This window comes from Suricata suricatta, chromosome 17 (genome assembly GCF_006229205.1).
Source record: "Suricata suricatta isolate VVHF042 chromosome 17, meerkat_22Aug2017_6uvM2_HiC, whole genome shotgun sequence".
Taxonomy (NCBI): Eukaryota; Metazoa; Chordata; class Mammalia; order Carnivora; family Herpestidae; genus Suricata; species Suricata suricatta.
In genome coordinates, this window is record NC_043716.1 from 9,302,087 (window position 1) to 9,322,392 (window position 20,306).

A 20,306-nucleotide genomic window follows, 5' to 3' on the forward strand; every position below is an offset into this window, starting at 1 on the left:
TTTTAATCAAAGGTCAAAAATTCCACTGCCTGTGGAGCCAGAGTGGTAAGTAAATGTCTGTGAAAGGCAAAGGAAAGAACCAAATGCAGAGGTAGGAAATGTGACGTGTGGGGAGCCCATGAAAATATTCTTACGCAACAAATTTTGAGACAGAAAATATTCTTACTCAAAAAATTTGCAGAAGACAAATAAGGTGGCCGACGTGTGTCCTCTGGACTGTTTTACAAAGACATAGGACATACTCAGCATCACTTCGCACTCAGCTTTGTCCACTCACCTGTCGTTTCTCACCCTTGGCCATAACCCTGATGATTACAGTTTGAATGGCCCACGTGCTTACTATGTGATGATCAAATCACTCTACTTGCTGAAACATTCCTCCACGTTAGATGGCTAAGCCACAGGGAGGTGACCTCATATGTCTGTCACAGTATTAGGCACAGGTGTTCACTGAATGTCTAACCGTGATCATTTGTGAGCCCAGATTAATTTTGCTAAATTTAGCTTTTCAACCACTGTTCCTGGTATGTATACAATTAGGCATGGCATTTTTACACGTAAAAGTGACCACAGCGGGTTCAAGCAGGATACTACAATCACCTCAAAATTACACAAATATTTTAAAAGTCTGGAGAGACGCTTTTTGGAAAATAATGGTCAAGGCCGACCATTTCACCTAATTATGAAATGAAACAGAAACCTTTAGGTCAGTTGCCAGTCTGCATTCTTTTCATGCTAGGGCAAAGGCTAGACTTGTATTTTAGTTATTGTTTCCCTTTGTTTCACCGAGTATCTTATGCATCCTTATTTGGAAGTTTTCCTTTCTAGCCTGCAAAAAATAGTACTCTGTAGAATTTCAAAATGCTTTCTAGTCTGGCCACCACAGATGACGAAATCATACAGTTCTAAAAGGTGGAAGGGACACCGCAGATGGAGCTCAAGCCCTTTTACAGACACGAAAACCCATCAAGGTCAAAAAAGGAGACGTGAGCCTGAATGTGTGTCTCTGAGTCCACTGTTTGGTCTAACACTCCAACCCATGACCTAGAGAAAATGGAGGTGGTTTCTTTCACGTAATCCATTTACAATCAGGCCTCACCCGAAGTCTCCTGTGGTATCGGTCCCCCCAAGGCTAATCGCACATGGCCTCATTTCGGAAACCCTCAAATCTTGACTCTTACAGCCTTGAGGAGTAGAGGACATTATAATTTCTCAAGGGGACACAATCACATTAGTGACGCGTCCCATAGATCTTGGTCCACAGCTCGTGCCCACCTTCTGTTCTTCCTTTCTCCCCCCTGCACCTCACTCTCCCCTGCATGCCTCCTCTTCACCTCCCCTTCCCCTCGCACATCCCTCTCCTGCACCTCACCTTCGCCAGCATATCCCTCTCAGCACCCAGGGCCTCTTCTCTCACCTCCTCCCAGCCTGGCCCTGCGGCTGAAAGAAGCCTCAAGTCATCTACCTCTCACAAACTCCTGGCTCAGCCCAATCAAGTCCTGGGGGCCAGTTAGCAACCAGGGCAAACAAAGGACCCTGTCCAGCTGCGGAGAAGGGGAGTCTGCTGGGTACGGAAAGGTCTACCTAAGGAGGCCTGAAAGGATGAGAAGTAGGATGAAGGTAGAATTTATCTTGCAAATGGCATTTCTGAGAATAAAAATAACAGGTGTAAACTGACTCGCAACAGGTGTTTACTGGGACTTTTCCTGGGCAGATGGGTCTCATGGCCAACCTAGGGAGGAGTCAGGGGACAAGGTCTGTGAGAGGAGCATACGGGAACAGGGCAGGGAGAGGGACCGGTGTGGTTCGCAGAAGGCCTGTGCATCTCAGGGGAGGGCTCAGGCGAGGGGACGGCGTGTGACCGCACGAGTGTGCGAGACCAACACTTTATCTCACTAGGGCTCCACTGCACAGCTGGAGATTCTCAGCTCCCTGAGATGCTGTCCTCAACCAGGAACAGAGAGAGGTCTCCGCAGAAGCTAAAACAGTCTGTGCCCTACACTTCACACCTTTTTATTATCAGGAGAAGCCCTTCCAGTTTAGACATGGTTCTGGTTTCCAAGCACCTGGGGACAAATGAGTGACGGAAGTCCAGAATGCTGACAAGCACATGACCGTGGTGGAGACGAACCACAGCCATCCAGAGGCCTCCAGGCCCTCCCGCCTGCCCCCAGAGCCCAGGCCGGTAACAGAACTGACTCTGTGATGACATGAGTAACAGGAAAATAGTAAAGGAAAAGGAGGATGTCCGTAATACCTCAAGGACTATCTTGTATCTAAAATGGTTGGCATAAGGCTCTGGATACCAGAATTTATGATAAAGAAGAGGACATTTTAACGTGTAGTTTCCATGTTGTCTCTTTGATTTTCATTCTTTCTTCTTCTGTAATCACCTATAATTACTGATTGAAAATCCTCACTAAGGCATAAGGCAAAAAGGAGAATGCCACAGAAGATTAGCATGTCAGGGAAGGTGTGAGGGGCACACGGGCTCACGAACACATGCATGCAAACAGCACACACACAGACATAACCCACAAAGAGAGGCTGTTTCACTACGTCTTTGGTCCGCCATGTAACTAACTACACGTAACACTGGTGCACTGGAATGTACTCAGATCGAAGGAAGGGCAGAAGAGACCTAAATGTAACTCTAAACAGATAATTTTCATAATAGTTCTAGGACCACTATGAATGGACTCCTTGTTTATCTGCTGATAAATCAGAAGGTTAGCCTGCCGATAATTTAACCTTCCAAGATTTTTTTTTTTAATTTGGCAGCTGGTAGACAGAAAAGTAGGACCAATTAGAGGAAGAGAAATGAATTCTCTGGCAGATAAAACAAAGGGGATTTTTCAAGGGCTTGGGAGGCTGTTGGCATGGGTCCTTCATCAGATAGGGTTTCAGGTCAAAATGTATGGCTTTACCTTTCCAGGTTTATCATGACCCCTAATCTTAATACTTACCATAATTAGGTTCAATTAGGTCCTGGAAAGGGGAGGAGCGTAAAGTGAAGGGAAAAAAGACTAATTTTTCCAAAGTCACGAAGCAGAGGTTAAAAACAGCGAAGGGGGCAGAAGGTCACTGGTGGGTGGGGTGTTCACGAATAGGCAGGAGTTGTGAAAAGCCCAAGGGACATGGAGCCGGTGGCCTGTTGGGCTCTGACGGGGGTGGCTGCCTGTGCCAGGCCCCTGGGGAGTCGCTGGCCCAGGATATCTGGGTTATCTTTGTAGTGGTGTGGAATGTGGAAAATCTTTCTGTGAAACAAGCTTTTCTGAAGTTCATACCAGTAAATGATTTTTTTCTTTAAATCTCGGTTTTGAATATGTGGCCAACCACGTCGATTTTAAACCATAAAGCCTACCTTCTCCTGAGAATTAAACAATTTCCAGGAAGTACGAGGGGCGGCTGCCATCAGCTGAGCGGTGCTAGGGCCTGTGGGGAGTGGCGGGCCGTGGAGACGAGGGGGGCAAGGCGCGTTCCCCGTTCCCAGGCAGCTCTCCCTCGGTGCACGTGGGGGGGGGGGCACCAGAGGGCATCGAAGGCCGAGAAGTGGGCGGGCCCGGCCAAGGGGACGGGTCTGATAAGAGGACAGTCCCAAGGTACGTCCTCATGAGGACATGCAGAAACCTTCCCGCTGCTCGGCGCCTCTGTGACGCCTCTAGGAGACGGCCACAAGGGCTGGCCTCATCTGACTGGAGCCACAGCAAACTTTTTAAGAAAGTAAAACCAAGTTGGACTGGCTCGAAGGCTCATTCCTAAAGCACATCCAGGGGACATGCTCAACAGGGAAAACCCCAGTCTCCTCCACCCACAAAATACCTGACTTAGAAAGTTTATAAGTCTAAAAAAGCGTGGGGACACCCCGCCGGCTCAGTCAGTGGAGCACAAGACTCCTTATCTCAGCGTCATGAGTACGAGCCCCATGGTGGGCGTAGAGCTGACTGTCAAGTCAAAAAACATAAAATCACAGGACACTGAAATCAGAAACTTCAGAGCCAACCTTGCACACACACCCTCTTACCCATATAAGGCAACGAGGAACCAATAAAACTTACACTAATTCAGCTTTCATGTTTAAAAAGAAAAAAAAACAACACCAAAATAAGTATTAAGGAAAATCTGACCTAAAAGGGAATTCTGAGGGGAAAATTTTTTTAAGTTTAATTATTTATTTTGAGAGACAGAGAGAAAGTGAGCTCGAGTGCAAGCGGGGCGGGGGCAGAGAGAGATGGGGAGAGAGAGTGTGACAGATAACAGAGAGAGAGTTCCAAGCAGACTCCTTGCCGTCAGAGGGAAACAGATTCGGGGCTTGAACTCACAAACTGTGAGATCATGACCTAAGCTGAAATCAAGTCAGTCACTTAACCAGCTAAGCCACCCAGACTCCCCAGGGAAAAAATTTTAAATCCATGAAATCATTATGTCTAACAAGAAAAATCATAACATCCAAATTAATGCCAAAAACGCACTTTACAAAATTCAGCAATGATTTCTGATTTTAAAACTCATAATATATGAAGAGTTGTACCTCCAATTAACAGAGGACCTCTGTGCCATGAGCACTAGGATCTAACTCTCTAAGAGTTTACTGTTCACCACAGAGGCTTTGTACATTCCTTATTTCTCCCCCAGATCTTATATACTTTGCTCACACTGGAATATGACCTTCTAATAAACCACTATTTATGGTTATTATTAGCATAAAGAAAGCTACTGTTATACACACATACATACACACATACTGCATATATATGCATATTCATACATATATAATATATTGCATATATGTAACAAAAAGTATACATAATATAAAAAATTATATGTGTGTGTGTGTATATATATATATATATGTATATATATATATAATGCATGCATTTCCTAGCTATTTACTTACTTCTCATTCATTCTAATAGTTTTTCAGTTAATCTTCCTGGCTATTCTAGCAAGAAAATTATAGGACCTACTAACAATGCTAATTTTATCTCATTTTCAATAAATATTATTTTTAAACATCTTACTGCTTTGGCTAGTCTATCTGAAAACAATGTCCTGTATGGGCACCACTGTTATTTTCCTGACCTTTGCAGGAATGTTTTTAGTTTCCTGTTAAGCATGGTGTGTGCAGCTTTCAGACCATTTTATTTATTATCTTAAGAAAGGATCCATTCATTCCTATTAAATGTTTCTAAGGTTGATGTTAAATTTTATTAAATGCATTATTGATATGAAGACAAAAAAATTTTTTCTTTAAATTCACGGTTGGTATAAATTTATAGAATAATATTATTTATTGCATTCTTGGAATGCACCAGAGTTTTAGAGTGGAATAATATTTTTTAAATATATGGTTGGATTAAATTTGACTTTTATTTTGGTTAGGACTTGTATATCAGCATTAGTAAGAATGTACTCTTTCTCGGTTGGCTCTGTCTTTGAAAGGCTTTCTCAACACGAATAGCATTAATAGTACTAGTACTACTTTTGTGAAAATAAATTGGAATGTTTTCCATCTTTTACGTACTTCAGAAAATCTTCCAAGTTTCTATTATTTGGGCATTACCTTCACAATTCTCAATATATTTGTACTTACTTGTCTTATTGTATATTTAGTATTTTTTTGCATGAACTTAATATTGACTGTTTCTTTTCACCCAACCTCATCCTAAGCAACATAGATTTGATGTACCACTTATAGTTTTCCTAACATGTTTTAAATTATTAAAATAAGAAATAGTCATCTGTATATACCTCAAATCATTACCTCGTGCCCTCTATAATATGGTAGTCTTTGGGAAACAAGGCACTAGATGACTTTAAATATCATGGAAATGATATTTTTCCTGCCATTTGAAGAACTTTACCTATTTAACCATCTGGGTTCAGTTTAACCATCTGGAGCTTTTAAGTTACTCTGTGATGTCTTCCAAAATTACTCTTATGTCCAAGTGTTTCATTTCTTCAGGACTTGGTTTTATAGTTTCATTTTTAAGTTCATCAAATTTTTATATTTTTATTCTATTTTTTTAAATCACATCTTTGGTTATGTGCATTTTAAATGCAAATTTTGGGTATTTCTGTTCTCTTTTTTTTCTTAGTCTAACTACAGTTCTCTGTACTTCATTGGGTTTTATTTGTTTGTTTTCTCTACTCATTGTTTTAATAAAGAACATACTCTTAAATTTTTAACCTAAGGTGTTCTTTTTCTTTTTTGTTCACTCATATCCATTCATTCAACAAATACTTACCACGTGCCAAGCATGTATCAGATAATGTACTAGGTGCTGAGACTAAAAGAAGGGTGGAACATGGGGCACCTGGGTGGCTCAGGAGGTTAAGCACCCAACTCCTGATTTTGGCTCAGGTCTTGATCTCAGGGTTCGTGAGTTCAAGCCCCACACTGGGCTCTGCACTGACAGCACAGAGCCTCCTTGGGATTCTGTCTCCTTCTCTCTGCCCCTCCCACACTGCTCTTCCATCTTTCTCAAAAATAAATAAAAATTTAAAACTTTAAAAAAGAAAAGAGGAGAATGAAACAGCCACAGTTACAATCTGTTCATTAATTTCTGCCTTTTCAAAAAGCACCATCCTGTTTTCCCATATTTCTTTTCTTGTTTATTTCCTAATTTTCTGAGTATAGTAATTAACTTATTTTCATTGTTTCTTTTCAGACATCAAAAAATCTCAGAGGAATAAACTTGCTTATTTGTAACCTGATGAAGCACTTCATAATCATTTTTTAATCAACCGTAGTGCTCAGTTCTTGAGTCAAACTTTACCAAGTGGATTAAGTTTTTTAAATTTCAACTTTTATTATCTCCAGTTTTATCACATTATGATAATCAAGTGACCATAAAATTTCCCTTCAGAGACTGTAACGAGTCTTTCTTTCTGGAACAAGTCGGATCCATGAACAGTTTAGAAAAACTGTGTAAGACATATTGTTGAATTCTCTCATTTTTACTTAAGTGAGACTTTTAATGCATTTCTAATAAGGCTCTGCAGGAGTCACTTCCAAGGTTTGCTGGTTAATGTGCTGGATTTTGTAAATGCTACTTTCTTCTTCAATACAGAAGGTCCTGTCTAATTTAAAGTACCTTCTGGTGCATAGGGAGGGTTGGGGAGGAAAGTCTTTATGTGATACTATTGTTTCAGTAGAAAGACTCTGTAAGTCAGACAAAGCCATAGAGATCGCCACAGTTAAATCACATTTTGTCTTACTATCAAGAAGAGACAGAAAGTGTAAGAAAAGCAGGTAGTGTCCTATCAAGTCACAAGTCTTTGGAGTCAGAGTGGAAATACTTATATCTAAATACCAAAGAAGTACAAATTCTAATTAAGCGATGTGGCCATTTGAACGGAGGGCTCAGGCTCCCAATTAGGAGCTGTAAGAATTAAGGAAAACAGAACTTAGATATAAGTTTGTTTGTCATAATGGGCATTATGACCACCCCCTTCTTCAAGTTTTGAAATCATTGTGCAGAGAGGTTACAAAGATCTTGAACCGAGAATTCTACACCCAGAAAAACTATCAGTAAAGACAAGGGTAAAACAACAGATGTCCTCACATAAACGTTGAGAAAGCCTATCATGCACAGACTGCCTTTGAACATGCTCAGACCAAATATGCTCCAACCACAGCAAAAGGGGCTCCAAGGGGTGTCTGGAGTCCAGGGGAAGAATCCTGTCCTTGAGCCTGCCAGAGGCCTCTGCTGCTTAAAGCCGCACCTGGGACGAAATTCCTGTATTATTTGTAACAAAATACTAATGTAAACTAACCTTTTAGTCCTAGAATGATTTAGAATTAAGTAGAGAAGCACTTAAAACAATTAAATGAGGGGTGCCTAGTTGGCTCAGTAGGTGAAGCATGTGGCTCTTGATCTCAGGGTCATGAGTTATAAGCCCCTCACTGGAGATGGAGCCTACTTAAAAAAATAAAATAAAATAAGAATTAAATGAGTAGTAATTATGTAATTACGTATGTGTGTAAGCAGTATTTTGTATTAAGAAATATCTGCAGTTTGAGATTCTATTTTTAATGTTTAGGGGAATTGGACCTATTAAGAGTTCAGATCAGGGGCACCTGGGTGGCTCAGTCAGTTAAGCGTCCAACTTCAGCTCAGGTCATGATCTCACATTTTGCGGGTTTGAGCCCTGCATCGGGCTCTGTGCTGACAGCTCAGAGCCTGGAGCCTGCTTCAGATTCTGTGTCTCCCTCTCTCTGACCCTCCCCTGCTTGCACTGTCTCTCTCTGTCTCTCACAAATAAATAAAAAAGTAAAAAAAAAAAATTCTTTTTAATTTAAAAAAAAGAGTTCAGATCAGCCTAATTCCAATCTAAAATGTGCAGTTGAGCAATTAATTTGTAATTTTAATTTGAAATGTGCATCTTACATATGCACACATATACAGAATGTGTGTTCTGAAATATGTAAGAGAATTTAAGAATCACTATGTTTATAAATATAATTATTAAGTATATAAGACTTTAAAAAACTGGGCTGGTTTATCAGACCTAACAGGAACCTAAATATATTAAATAAACACAATTTAAGATATTTTAAATTTATTACCAAGTTTGTAATGGAACTGAATATTAAACAAAGATCCCCTTATATAGCGATTATTACATTTTATTGGACTTACACATAGAATAACAAGATGCTAACCTTGAAAGTTTAATTATTCACAAGTCCAACTGACTTATTTTTAAAAATCAAAGTATTAACTGAACACGCTTTTCTGCAGCATGTCCATTTTGTTTTCTGTCTTCATCTAGAAGGGGCTCTTTTTTTTTTTTTTTTTTACAGAGACTGTAACCCATTCACATTATTACAGTAATAGATATTTTGATCTTATCTGGTTTTTTTTCTCTGTATTATCACTGATCTTTGATACGTACGTCATTCTGAATCCCAAAAGAGCACGTTTTCCAAAGTATGTCTCTCAGAACATTAGCTCCACTCTGAAATCCTTCCATGGTACAAAATACGTCTGAGAAATCTTATTCTGAAAATATTCTCTTCTCAATGAATACTGTAAAACCTCTGATGAATCTCTGAAATCTAAAATTAATGCCAACAGAAGCCATTAGTTCACTTGGCTCAAGCCTTCCAACCAACTCTCCTCCCTCCCCACAACTCCTAACCTGCTATGAATAAGATCAAGCAGATGACAAAAAATATTTTGGAAAGAGAAAAGGGAATTTTAAAAGTCAATAGGAAACCTGTAAGAAAAAGGTGAATATAGAGAGTGACAGAGTATGTAACAGTTTGGGAACACAGAGGCCCGCAGGAAATACTCCAGCCACAGCAAAGGAATGCAGAAGCAGAGAAAGATCAGCGAAGTAGGGGACTAACCCAAGAATGAGCCGGGACCAGGAGGGAACCAAGGCCAAACTGAAACATGATTATCGGACACTTTCTATATATGAGGCTGTTCTAACCCTTCACCTGTTTTAACAATAACCTTATGAGGTACGTTAAATTAGCAACTCCTTTTCTAGATGACAAAACGGAAGCTCAGAAAGCTTATATCGCTGTCTAAAGTCTCAGAGCTGGAAGTGACAAACTGGGATTTGCACAGTCTGGCTCCAGAGCCCAAAGTCTTAACCACCATGCTTTTCATCTTCAAAAACAAAATAAATTCTCTATAATAATGAAAGTAAAATTGAGAAGCTCTGTAACAGGATAAAAGCATGTTAAGACCATTTTAAAAGTAAATAATTATAATACTTATACTACCTCCCTTCCAATCTTAGCCCTTATTTTTCTTTTAAAATAATGTCTTCTGCCACGGGTCACAAGTTAAGCAATGTCAGATTGCATTTCCTTCTCTATAAACCTTAAACGCACTCCCTGGTTCTCCAGTAAATAATACATATGGGATCCTAATATGTTAAACACTGATTCGTTTTCAGCTTTCAATCTACAGACAATGCACAGGCAATTTTATAATACTAATTATGGAACAGAACATTCTAGCCACCTGAAAGGTTGAGAGGCAGACCAGGATAGGGTATGAAGGATAATGTGGGAAAGACAGATGAAATTTGAGAATGTTATATCCTTATTTACCTAGCCAAGGACACTTTTTTTTTTTAATTTCTTTTTTATGTCTTTTATTTATATTTGAGAGACAGAGAGAGACAGTGAAAGCAGGGGAGGGTCAGAGAGAGGGAGACACAGAATCTGAAGCAGGCTCCAGGCTCTGAGCTAGCTGTCAGCACAGAGCCCGATGTGGGGCTCGAACCCATGAAACGTGAGATCATGACCTGAGCCGAAGCCGGCACTTAACCGACTGAGCCACCCAGGTGCCCGAAGGACACTGTTAAAAGTTGGTCAGTGAAAAAATGAAGATGGAAGAAAGAAAGAAAGAAAGAGAGAAAGAAGAAAGGAAGAAAGAAAAGGAAGGAAGACGGTAAAAGATTTCCTTAGAATTCTAAATGTTTTTTAGTTTATTTTTTGAGAGAAAGCGAGCAGGAGAGGAGCAGAGAGAGAGGGAGAGACAGAATCCCAAACAGGCTCCGTACTGTCAGTGCAGAGCCTGATGCAACCATGACCTAAGCTGAAATCAAGAGTCAGATGTTTAACTGACTAAGCCACCCAGGTGCCCCAATTTCCTTAGAATTCGAAAGTGAAATACAGTAAAAGAATATATACCTACTAACTATACTCCACTATATTCAACTATATTCCACTCTTTCAGTTTTTCTGATTAAATTTTTCTTTTAAACATCTATTTATCCTAGAGAGACAGAACACGAGAAGGGGAAGGGCAGAGAGAGAGGGAGAATCTGAAGCAGGCTCCAGGCTCTGAGCTGTCAGCACAAAGCCCGACGTGGGGCTTGAACCCACAAACTAAGAGATCATGACATAAGCTGATGTCGGCCACTTAACTGACAGAGCCACTCAGACACCCTTGATTAAATTTTTCTTAATTTTGACACAAATGTGGTCAGGAGTGGATACCATGTCTGGAAAGAGACCACCAGTATTCACCAATACTGGCGCTGCCCTCTGCCAGGCGCTCCACAAAGACGTTCTCCAGTCCCTCAGCCTCCAGGCGGCACCGTGGCTGAGACTGGCCAGTGGAGTCTTCTCCTGAATGCTCGTAGATCCGGTGCAACCTAGTAGTAGCCAGGAGCTAAGGATGAATGTTCACTGGCTGAGTCTAACAATCGTCTAACTGCCTAGACTGCCCTGAATCACGCTAGACGGTGATGCGAGGGAGAAATCAACTTTTACAGTCGTGAGTGGCTAGTTTGGGATTCATCTTTAACCAGTTAGCATTCACTATAACTAATGTAAAGCGGGACCTAAGTGGGTATGAGTAGAAGCTTTTACTTTCATTTCATACCATTTGCACTTATAAATAAATGCAGGAGCACCTGGCCGGCTTGGTGGGATGACCATGAGACTCTTGATCTTGGGGTTGTGAGCCTGAGCTCCAAGTTGGGTGTAGAGATTACTAAAAAAAATTAAATAAACTTAAAAAATAAAAGTGAAAGTAAATACATACATGCAAATGTAAAGTAAACAGCAAGCAAAAATCGGCTAGTAGAGAAACCAGGGAAAGCCTACTAAACTCACCTTTGACCAAGGCCTCCTTAGCCTATCAGGCATCTTTGTGTGAATACGAAAAGGCAAAACTGCAAAACAGCACCCTTACCTCTGGACCCATACAACCCTCTCATCTTTGTAGAGCCAGATGCCTTTGAACTGCACACAACGACTCAACTATGCCCAGCAGCCCTCTCTACAATGCAGGTCTGACAACCCGGCTGGAAACTGAAGGACTGCTAACTGGGAACTTCTAGGAAGTAAGAGATGTGGTAATCAACATGTTCTCATTCTCGCTGCCCTCATGCATAGATACGTTCATGTCTTTCACGCGAACCATTTCTCCGGCCCATCCTATAATACCACAGCAAGTCACAGTGAGTCACACTGAGTCCAACTCGGAGGATCACAGACACCACAGAAGAGGAATCCTGCTGCCACCACGGCCAATCCCAGGGCTAGAAAAGCTGTGCCCCAGAGAGGACAAGGTGCTTCCAACCGGAAGAGAGAAGATAGGGGGTTAATTTCAGCCCTTACAAGCCTAGAGTCTAAGATGGGGATTTACGATGGATACTTTACATCATTTACTCTTTAAGCAGACCCTCTCCCTGCCCAAGCAACTGAGGTTCCTGTGGAAGGCAGCCACGAATGCACCACCTGGAAAGAACATGGCGTTCGGCTACAGGAACTGCAGTTAGCTGACACCTCAGCCGTTAGCGCCGCCAGGATCCCAGGATTCAACCTGGCTTTTGAGCTGAAGATACTTTCTTGCCACGCAGCCTCCAGGAACACCAGGGACTAGCCACTTCTGCCCAGTCGGGGACTCGCATGGGCAGTCTCTTCCGGAGCTCCCCCAGTCAGCTGGCCAGGACCTCACCAGAGCTGCAGAGCTATCTGGGGCTCTCCGTGCCCAAACCTGCCACCCCCTCCTTTCCTTTCATACGTGCTGGATCTGCATCATGGTCTAAAACTCTCCCAGCCCAGCTCTGGCTTCCCACGCCTTTTCTGTTTGTCAGGTCTCTCATAAACTTCTTTCATTCCTAATGCTAGTTAACAATACTTTTTTTTTTACATTTATTTATTTTTGAGAAGCAGAGTGAGACAGAGCACTAGTGGGCTGGGGGAGAGACAGAAGGAGACACAGAATCCGAAGCAGGCTCCAGGCTCTGAACAAGAGTTCAGCACAGAGGCCGACATGGGGCTCGAACCCACCAACGGTGAGATCATGATCTGAGCTGAAGTCAGATGCTCAACCGACTGAGCCACCTAGGCAGCCCTAGTTAACAATACTTTTTAGAGTAATTTCTATACCCTGTGTGAGGCTTGATCTCATGACTAAGAGATCAAGAGCAATGTACTCCAAGGACTGAGCCAGCCAGGCGCCTCCCCACCCTTGCCCACCAATTCTTCTTAAAGGTCTGCATCTCAAGGACAAAAGTGACAACACAAGAACTATGTAAAAAGCACACCTGGGTGTTGCTCTTCCCTTGTCCAGACTTCTGGTTTCCCCCTTACCTCTACCACTCATCTCTGGGCCCCCTGCTGCAGTGAGTCACTTGCTGGTCCTAGTCCAATACACCACAACTGCCACCGGAAGGCCCCCGTCTCATCCTCGACCTCATGGTAAAACAGTCTGAAGATACATCAATCGCTGACAAAACTCTAATTTCCAGAGTTTCTTGATGCATTCTACAGCATTTCATCACCGTAGTAAGAAACCAGTTAAAATTGGGGTGCCTGGGTGGCTCAGTCAGTTGAGCGTCTGACTCTAGATTTCGGCTCCGGTCATGATTTCATGGTTCCTGAGAGCAAGCCCCGCATGGGACTCTGCGCTAACAGTGCAGACAGAGCCTACTTGGGATTCTCTCTCTCCCTGTCTCTTTGCCCTTCCCCGGCTCAAATGCATGCACACATTCTCTCTCTCTTTCAAAAAGAAATAAATAAACTTAAAAAAAGTATAAAAAAAAGAGACCAATTAAAATTATATTCACACTTTCAGGTCACACTAATCCCTAAGATTTCCTAGTTGGTTATCTTTACTTGCAGCAAATCAGTTCCCATTCTGAAAACTGCAATAAAATAAGTCACTGGCATAAAAGCAGCCTTTTCATTAGAAATACTTTAAAGTATTCATTAGAATACTTCCTTAGAAATTGGAACCCAAAAACACTCTTTTTTTAAAGTTTTTTTTTTTAAGTTTATTTTTATTTATCTTGAGAGAGAAAGAGAACAAGCAGGGGAGGGGCAGAGAGAGGGAGACAAAATCCCAAGCAGGCTCCACACCCCCAGCACAGAGCCTGATGCTGGGCTTGAACCCACGAACTGTGAGGTCATGACCTGAGCTGAAGTCTGACGCTTAACCACTTGAGCCACCCAGGTGCCCCAGTTTTATTTTTAAGTAATCTCCACACCCAGCGTGAGGCTCCAACTCCCAACTCTAAGGTCAAGAGTCACATGCTTCACCAACTGAGCCAGCCAGGTGCCCTGGAACCCAAAGAACTCTTAACAGACGGTGGGGGGAGGGGGCGGGGGCAATTTGACACAAAGGAAATGAGTTTTTACAATACCTGGGCAGCTGTGTACTAGGGAGAGGCGCTTTACCTAACAGTTTATCATAGGGCTGTTTATGACAAGGCATCAGCCTGCAATACATTGGTTAGTCTGCCCAAAGACGTTGGATACACGCCGTGTGCCTTAGAGAGTTACCCCTATGTAATCTACACAGTAAGTCCATCTCTGAATTTTTTCTACCGCTCCTCCCGCGTGGCAAAGTTTTCCATCCTGCCTGCTGTACCAGACCAGTGGACCACAACTGCCGGGGGGAGAGCACCCCACCGGGACACGCCCCATCAGGGCCCCAGTCTGAGGATGCACCCTGAGTCTGCTTGGCCTCCCTTTCAAGACAGACAGCTGAGGCACTGGGCAGAAAGTAAAGACCAATGGACAGAGGCCCCGAAGACCGAGGATTGAATGACAGCCCTGCTCCCGATCCCAGGGCTGTCACTTACACAGGTCACTGCATCTCTCAAAGCCTCAATTTCCTCATTCAAATCCCAATTAAAAAATCACACCCTTGAGAAAATTCTTAAGAGTTCTGACTCTGCCACGGGGAACACAGACTCACCACCTGCCATTCCAGGATTCCGGCGGTAAGTGGACCATTTCTCCCCAATCAGGCAAGATGCAATTTTTTGAGGCTAAATTAAATTCCACTTCCTTCATGTGACAGTATGGAAATGCTCTGCTTTTGTTTTTAAATGCAACCCCGTGGTTACAGCATCTAAATCTGTGCCGGAGGCCGGGATGATGAACCAGAAGATGACAACTAGAAACCAGCTGACTCTCCAACCTGGCTCGCTTAATTTCTGAGGAAATAAAAATTTGATAAGCCGCCGAAGTTTTTGGGATCCCAGAATAAGCACAGACTATTTTGGGCAAGAAACAGTCACAACCAAGCCTTTGGTCTGAGTATGAGTAACAGATCTGCTGACGGGTGGCCACCTTCCACGGGACTCCAGAAAGTGTGTGATATGCAAATGATGCACCGCAAAATGGACAAGGAACTAGAAAACACTGCCAGGTCACACTTTTTCGTTGCAAATGCCCAGAAAGTCTGCAAGAACTGCCTCCACCCACCGGATTCGAGACCCCGGCCGGGCGGCGAACAGGAGGGGCAGGTCAGACTCCACCGCGAAATCTGGGCAGAACGCCCCCCGCCCCACCCCCCGACCCCTCTCTCCACCGGCCGGGCCTGCGAGCTCCGGGCCACGGAGACCCGCTCCCTCCCGCCCCACTCGCCCCGTCCGGGAGGACCCAGGGCTTCCAGGTACGTGTTTATGGTGAGTGGCATTTCCTTGTCGCGGAACAGGCACAGGTAATTTCACAACCCCACTAGCGCATTCCAAAGGCAAGAATCACATCCCGGGAACTTCACCTTTCCACTCGCCCCTGGAGCGCCCGCGGGCAGCGCGGCGGCCGCCGGCCCGAAAGGCGGGTGGGGGAAGGGCGCCGGGCCAGGGAGGGGGCGCGGCGCGACCCCCCGCCAACAGCACAGACCTGGTTCGGGATCTTCGGGCCGACCCGAGTGGTTGCCCATGCTCGGCCGACTCGGGCAGCGGCCGGCAGGCCGGCCTCGGACACGGTGTCCGCCGTGCTTCAGGTCGCGCCGGCTCTGGCGGGCGAGGCAGCTGCGTCCGGTGGGTCCGCTCCAGTCAAAGAAAGGGCCGGGCGCCTTCCAGTTCCCGGCGGCGGCCGGCTGAGCCGCTCCTCGCCCGCGCGGGCGGGCCCCGCCCACCTCATCTGCATAGCTCCGTCTCGCAGGCCCGCCCACCGCCGCTCCAGGAGGCCCGGCCGGCGAGGCCCGCCCCCCTCATCTGCATAGTGCCCGCCCATCTCTCTGCATTTCGCTCTAGAGCATTCAAAGGGTGGGAGGGCCGCACCCGCAGACAGACTTCAGGCCTCTAGGGGTCGACGCTGAGAACTGCAGCTGGACAAGGTAAGCTGGAAAAACCCCATTGCGGGGAGGCTGAAGCCAAGGGCCGCGAGAAAGGCAAAATACTGCGCGTGAGAAATTAGATCGCCTGTCGGGACAAGAAAAACCTACGGTTGGCACAGTACCGGCGCTTAGAGATTTCCTGGGTAAATGAATGAATAGACACACAAGCAACTCTTGAGGAGGGCGTGAAGAAAAATAACACGTTAACAGATTTTCCCGTTATCCAAGATGGTAAATACTACCGCAAATAATAAAAATGCATACTCATCCTTAGTGGTAACCTTTTTTGCTATCAGAAATGACTATCTTCTGGAAATTACCCTGAACGACTTTCATAGTTAATCTGACAGCGAAAACACGTAGAGGTAACTAAATCTTGCAGTGAAAAATTTAGGACTAATAAAAAGATGAGTGGGACCGCTGGTTCTGTCTCCTGCATTACTTGACCGCTCTGGCGGTTCCCAGTTCTCCTCTTACTTCTCAACGTTTTAGGTCCCCACTGACCGCTCTCGACTCCTCAAAACAGGAGGAGGAGTTCAGACACCAGGACCCCCACACTCTCCTAGTTTTCTGCCCAGGTCTCTGGTCCTCTTCCCCAGCCCGTTCTTTGGCTTCTGCCCGTCTCCTTGATCTCTAGCACCTGGAGGCCCAATCCTCTCCATCCACTCTAACTTGGCCGGTGTCACCAACTTGTGGCTTTTATTTTGTTTTTTAATGTTTATTTATTTTATTTTGAGAAAGAGAGTGCAGGAGGAGGGGCATAGAGAGAGAGGAAGAGAGAGAATCCCTGATGGGGCAGAGCCCAAGGCAGGGCTTGATCTTCCCAACCTGGAGATCATGAGCTGAACCAAAATCCAGAGTCTAATGCCTAGCGGACTCAGCTACCCAGGTGACCCCCCAACTGGTGACTTTTAAATACCATCTATATATCTTCAGCCTGTTACTCTCTTCTGTATTCCAGCCTCATTTCACCAACTACCTTCTTGACACCTCCACTTAGGTGCCTTAAGAAACCTCTCCGGTTTAACTGGAAAAAAAGCAAATTCTTAATTTTCTTTCATAGATGTCTCATACAGCCTTCCCCACCTCCATAAAGAGAGTATGTCAGAATACGTGTCATAAATGCCACCACGTCTCAGCACTTCTCAGCACTCTCACTGCTGCCATCTGGTCCAAGCCACTGACCATCCTACCACGGTGATTGCAACTGCTTCCTAGCCAGTCTCTCATCTTCTGCCCCCAGCCTCTTTATAGGTTGGCTTGGTGCTTCTAAACCTTAGTTCAAATCAGATCTCGTCTCCGCTTATAATGCTCCAACAGCTCTCTGTCTCACTTGGAGGAAAAGCCGACACTCTTACCCTGACCTCCACAGCCCTGAATAATCTTCCCTTCCTTCCATTAGAGGACTCACCTCCCCCCACCCCCACACTGCTTTTGCAACAGAGACCTCTTCCTCACTGTTGCTCAAATAAACCAATCATGCTCCCACCCCAGGGCCTTTGCACTTGCTGCTCTCTCTGCTTAGATTGCTCTTCCCCCCCATTCCTACATTATTACAGACATATGGTCCACTTTCTCTCACTTCCTAAGTCTCTGGTCAAATGTCATTCTATTAAGAGAGGCTTCTTTTGTCACTCCACATTAAATAGTGAGCCAGACCCTCAATGTACACACTTCCCTGCTTTGCTGGCCTCCATGACATATATCCCCATTCAGTGTACTATATATTTTCTTGTCGACTGGTTTATTTTCTCCTCACTAGATTGCAAACTTCATAAAAACAGGGAATGAATGAATGACTTTATAGCCTGTGCCATAAACCAAGCAGCTCTTACACATTACTTCCTTTTAATAGAGGTGCCATGAGTTGGTTTCTCCAACAAAACTAGTTTGTCAAAGACAGAAGCTGTATTTCTGTAACCTACACTGTATGACACTGAGGACACAGAAACAAAAGTAGTAAGGAAAATAAACGGCATAGCATGATTTTAGAGCAGAAGTGTATGTGAAGTCAAGTTCAACTTCCACCACCCCATTTCTTAAGGCAAAGAATAATCCCAGAAAATATGGTTGACTTCCCAAAATATTTATGAAGTGACAGACAAAGGCTGCAATTGTGAACACTGTAACAGTGACATAACTTCAATTTACAGAACAGTTACATCCTTATCCAGAGAGTTTTGAAAACTGATGAGTCATTTTATTAACCCCATAAAATGGTAAGCAATTAACCAACAACTAAACAAGACTCCAACCCAAGGCATCTCCTGGATTCCTATGGCTCTCTTTTAACGTCTAAAATGTCTAATCAGCTTCTGTATGTATTTTATCCCCTTAACTTTTTCAGATCCTGCCTCCCTCTTGTCTTTGCTGGCATTGGTCGAATCTGTACCATATAAGGATGAATTCGCATTAGCTTCCAACTCACTTCTAGTTCTGCTACTGCTCAAAATCCTCTCCACTCCACTTACCAGAAATGCAAATCTGACCCTAGCACACCTCTGGGTTTTTTTTTTTCAATTTATTTATTTAGAGAGAGCATGGGCAGGGGAGGAGCAGAGAGAGAGAGAGAGAGAGAGAGAGAGAGAGAGAGAGAGAGAGGCTCCACATCGTCAGTGCAGAGCCCAGTGCAGGGCTCTATCTCTCACACCATGAGATCATGACCTGAACAGAAACCAAGAGTCAGATGCTGAGCCGCCTAGGCCACCCAGGCGCCCCGGCATGCCTCTGTTTAAAAACTCCCCACAGCGCCCCTCTACCTTTAAGATAAAGGCCCCCGTGCTTCGGTACAGGGTACGAGGACCCTTCGTAACCTCGCACCCCACCTCCACCCTCATTATTCCAGCCCCATCTTTCACAAACACCTCTCTGCACTTTATATTCCGGCAACAAGATGCCAGTTGTGGTGCCCTGAACATACCCCCGTTATTTCAGGCCTCTCTGCTTTGACGTCTGCTACATTCGCTCTGACCTGACACTCTTCTATAAGCTGGCTGCCTGGCGAGTCCCCGTTCATCTTTTCATTTTTGCTCAGGCTAAAATCACTTCTTCCAGGGAGCCTGCCCATCCCGGCCAGAGTTAAATACTCTCTCCCTCGTGAAACTTCTGCACCTTGTAAATGCTGGTATTTTCCCACAGATCCACCTCATTTCAACCATTCTCCTTTATACAATTATAAACTCTTTGAGTGCAGTGATGCTGTCTTAATAATTTTTGCATTCCTAGAATAATATTTGCATTCCCGCTAATGTACAGCAGGTGAGGTAAAGCATATATTTATTTACTTTTTAATTCAATGTAAATGCTAACTTCTCAAACAAAACAAAACAGCTCTGTGATGGTTACTTGAACTTCTGAAGGATTCTTTGCTATCCAGAGAAATCCCATGTAACTGAAATGAGAAGACTAAATTATGTAAAAGTCAAGTCTGCCTAAATTAACCTATGATTTTAACAAAATGCAAATTAATCATGAACATAATGTGTTTATTCCAAAGTTCACCTGGAAGAATGAATGCATTGGGCAACTAAGAAAATTTATAAGAGGAGGTGCCTGGCTGGCTCAGTCGGTAGAGCACATGACTCTTGATCTCAGGGTTATGAGTTCAAGACCTGTGTTGGATATAGAGATTACTTAAAAATAAAATCTTGAAAAAACAAAGAAAGAAGGAAAATTTACAAGAAGAAGAATAAAGAAGAGAGATTTACCTTATTAGAATTAAAAACATGCCATATAATTACTAAGAAAGACAGAATGGTTACTGCAGAATGGAAATGCCATCCCCTCCAAAAAAATGATTTAAAAGAATTTAACATCAGGTAGCACTTCAAATTGACACCCATATCTCACCCTTTATACCAAAAATAGAGTCCAATTCAATATAATTTAATTGTAAAATGTGAAAGTATAAAAGTCCCAGAAATAAGTGTGGATGAATATTTTTATAATCTTGAAGGGTAAGAAAGCCTTTCTTTTTTGTCCCACTTTTCATTTTGAACACTTTCAAAGTCATGGAAAAGTGTGACGAGAACACTACACCCTTATATATTTATTACCTGCGATTACCAATTGTAGATATTTGGCCACATTTGCTTTTTATCTCTGCCCCCTTCCATTTTTCTTTTCATTGCATCATTTGAAAGTAAATGGCAGGCATCATGACACTTTACCCCTAAATACTTCCACTGTGGCATTCTCCTACAATAGTATTATCCCATCTAAGAAAAATAACATTTTCAAAATATCATATAG

General features: G+C 43.6%; 1 protein-coding gene across 9 annotated transcripts in view; it reads right to left on the minus strand.

Moving 5' to 3' along the window:
- The window catches only part of SPECC1 (sperm antigen with calponin homology and coiled-coil domains 1), a 273,383-nt gene that overhangs the window by 128,539 nt on the left and 124,538 nt on the right, over positions 1 to 20,306 (minus strand). The window contains exon 1 of one of the 9 annotated variants that reach the window (XM_029926755.1): positions 15,617 to 15,822. The exons of the other annotated variants lie outside the window; for them this stretch is intronic. Coding sequence (XP_029782615.1) covers positions 15,617 to 15,656 — 40 coding nt within the window. The 5' untranslated portion in view covers positions 15,657 to 15,822. Of the gene's footprint in view, positions 1 to 15,616; positions 15,823 to 20,306 lie in introns of those variants that run through there. 9 annotated transcript variants of the gene reach the window in all.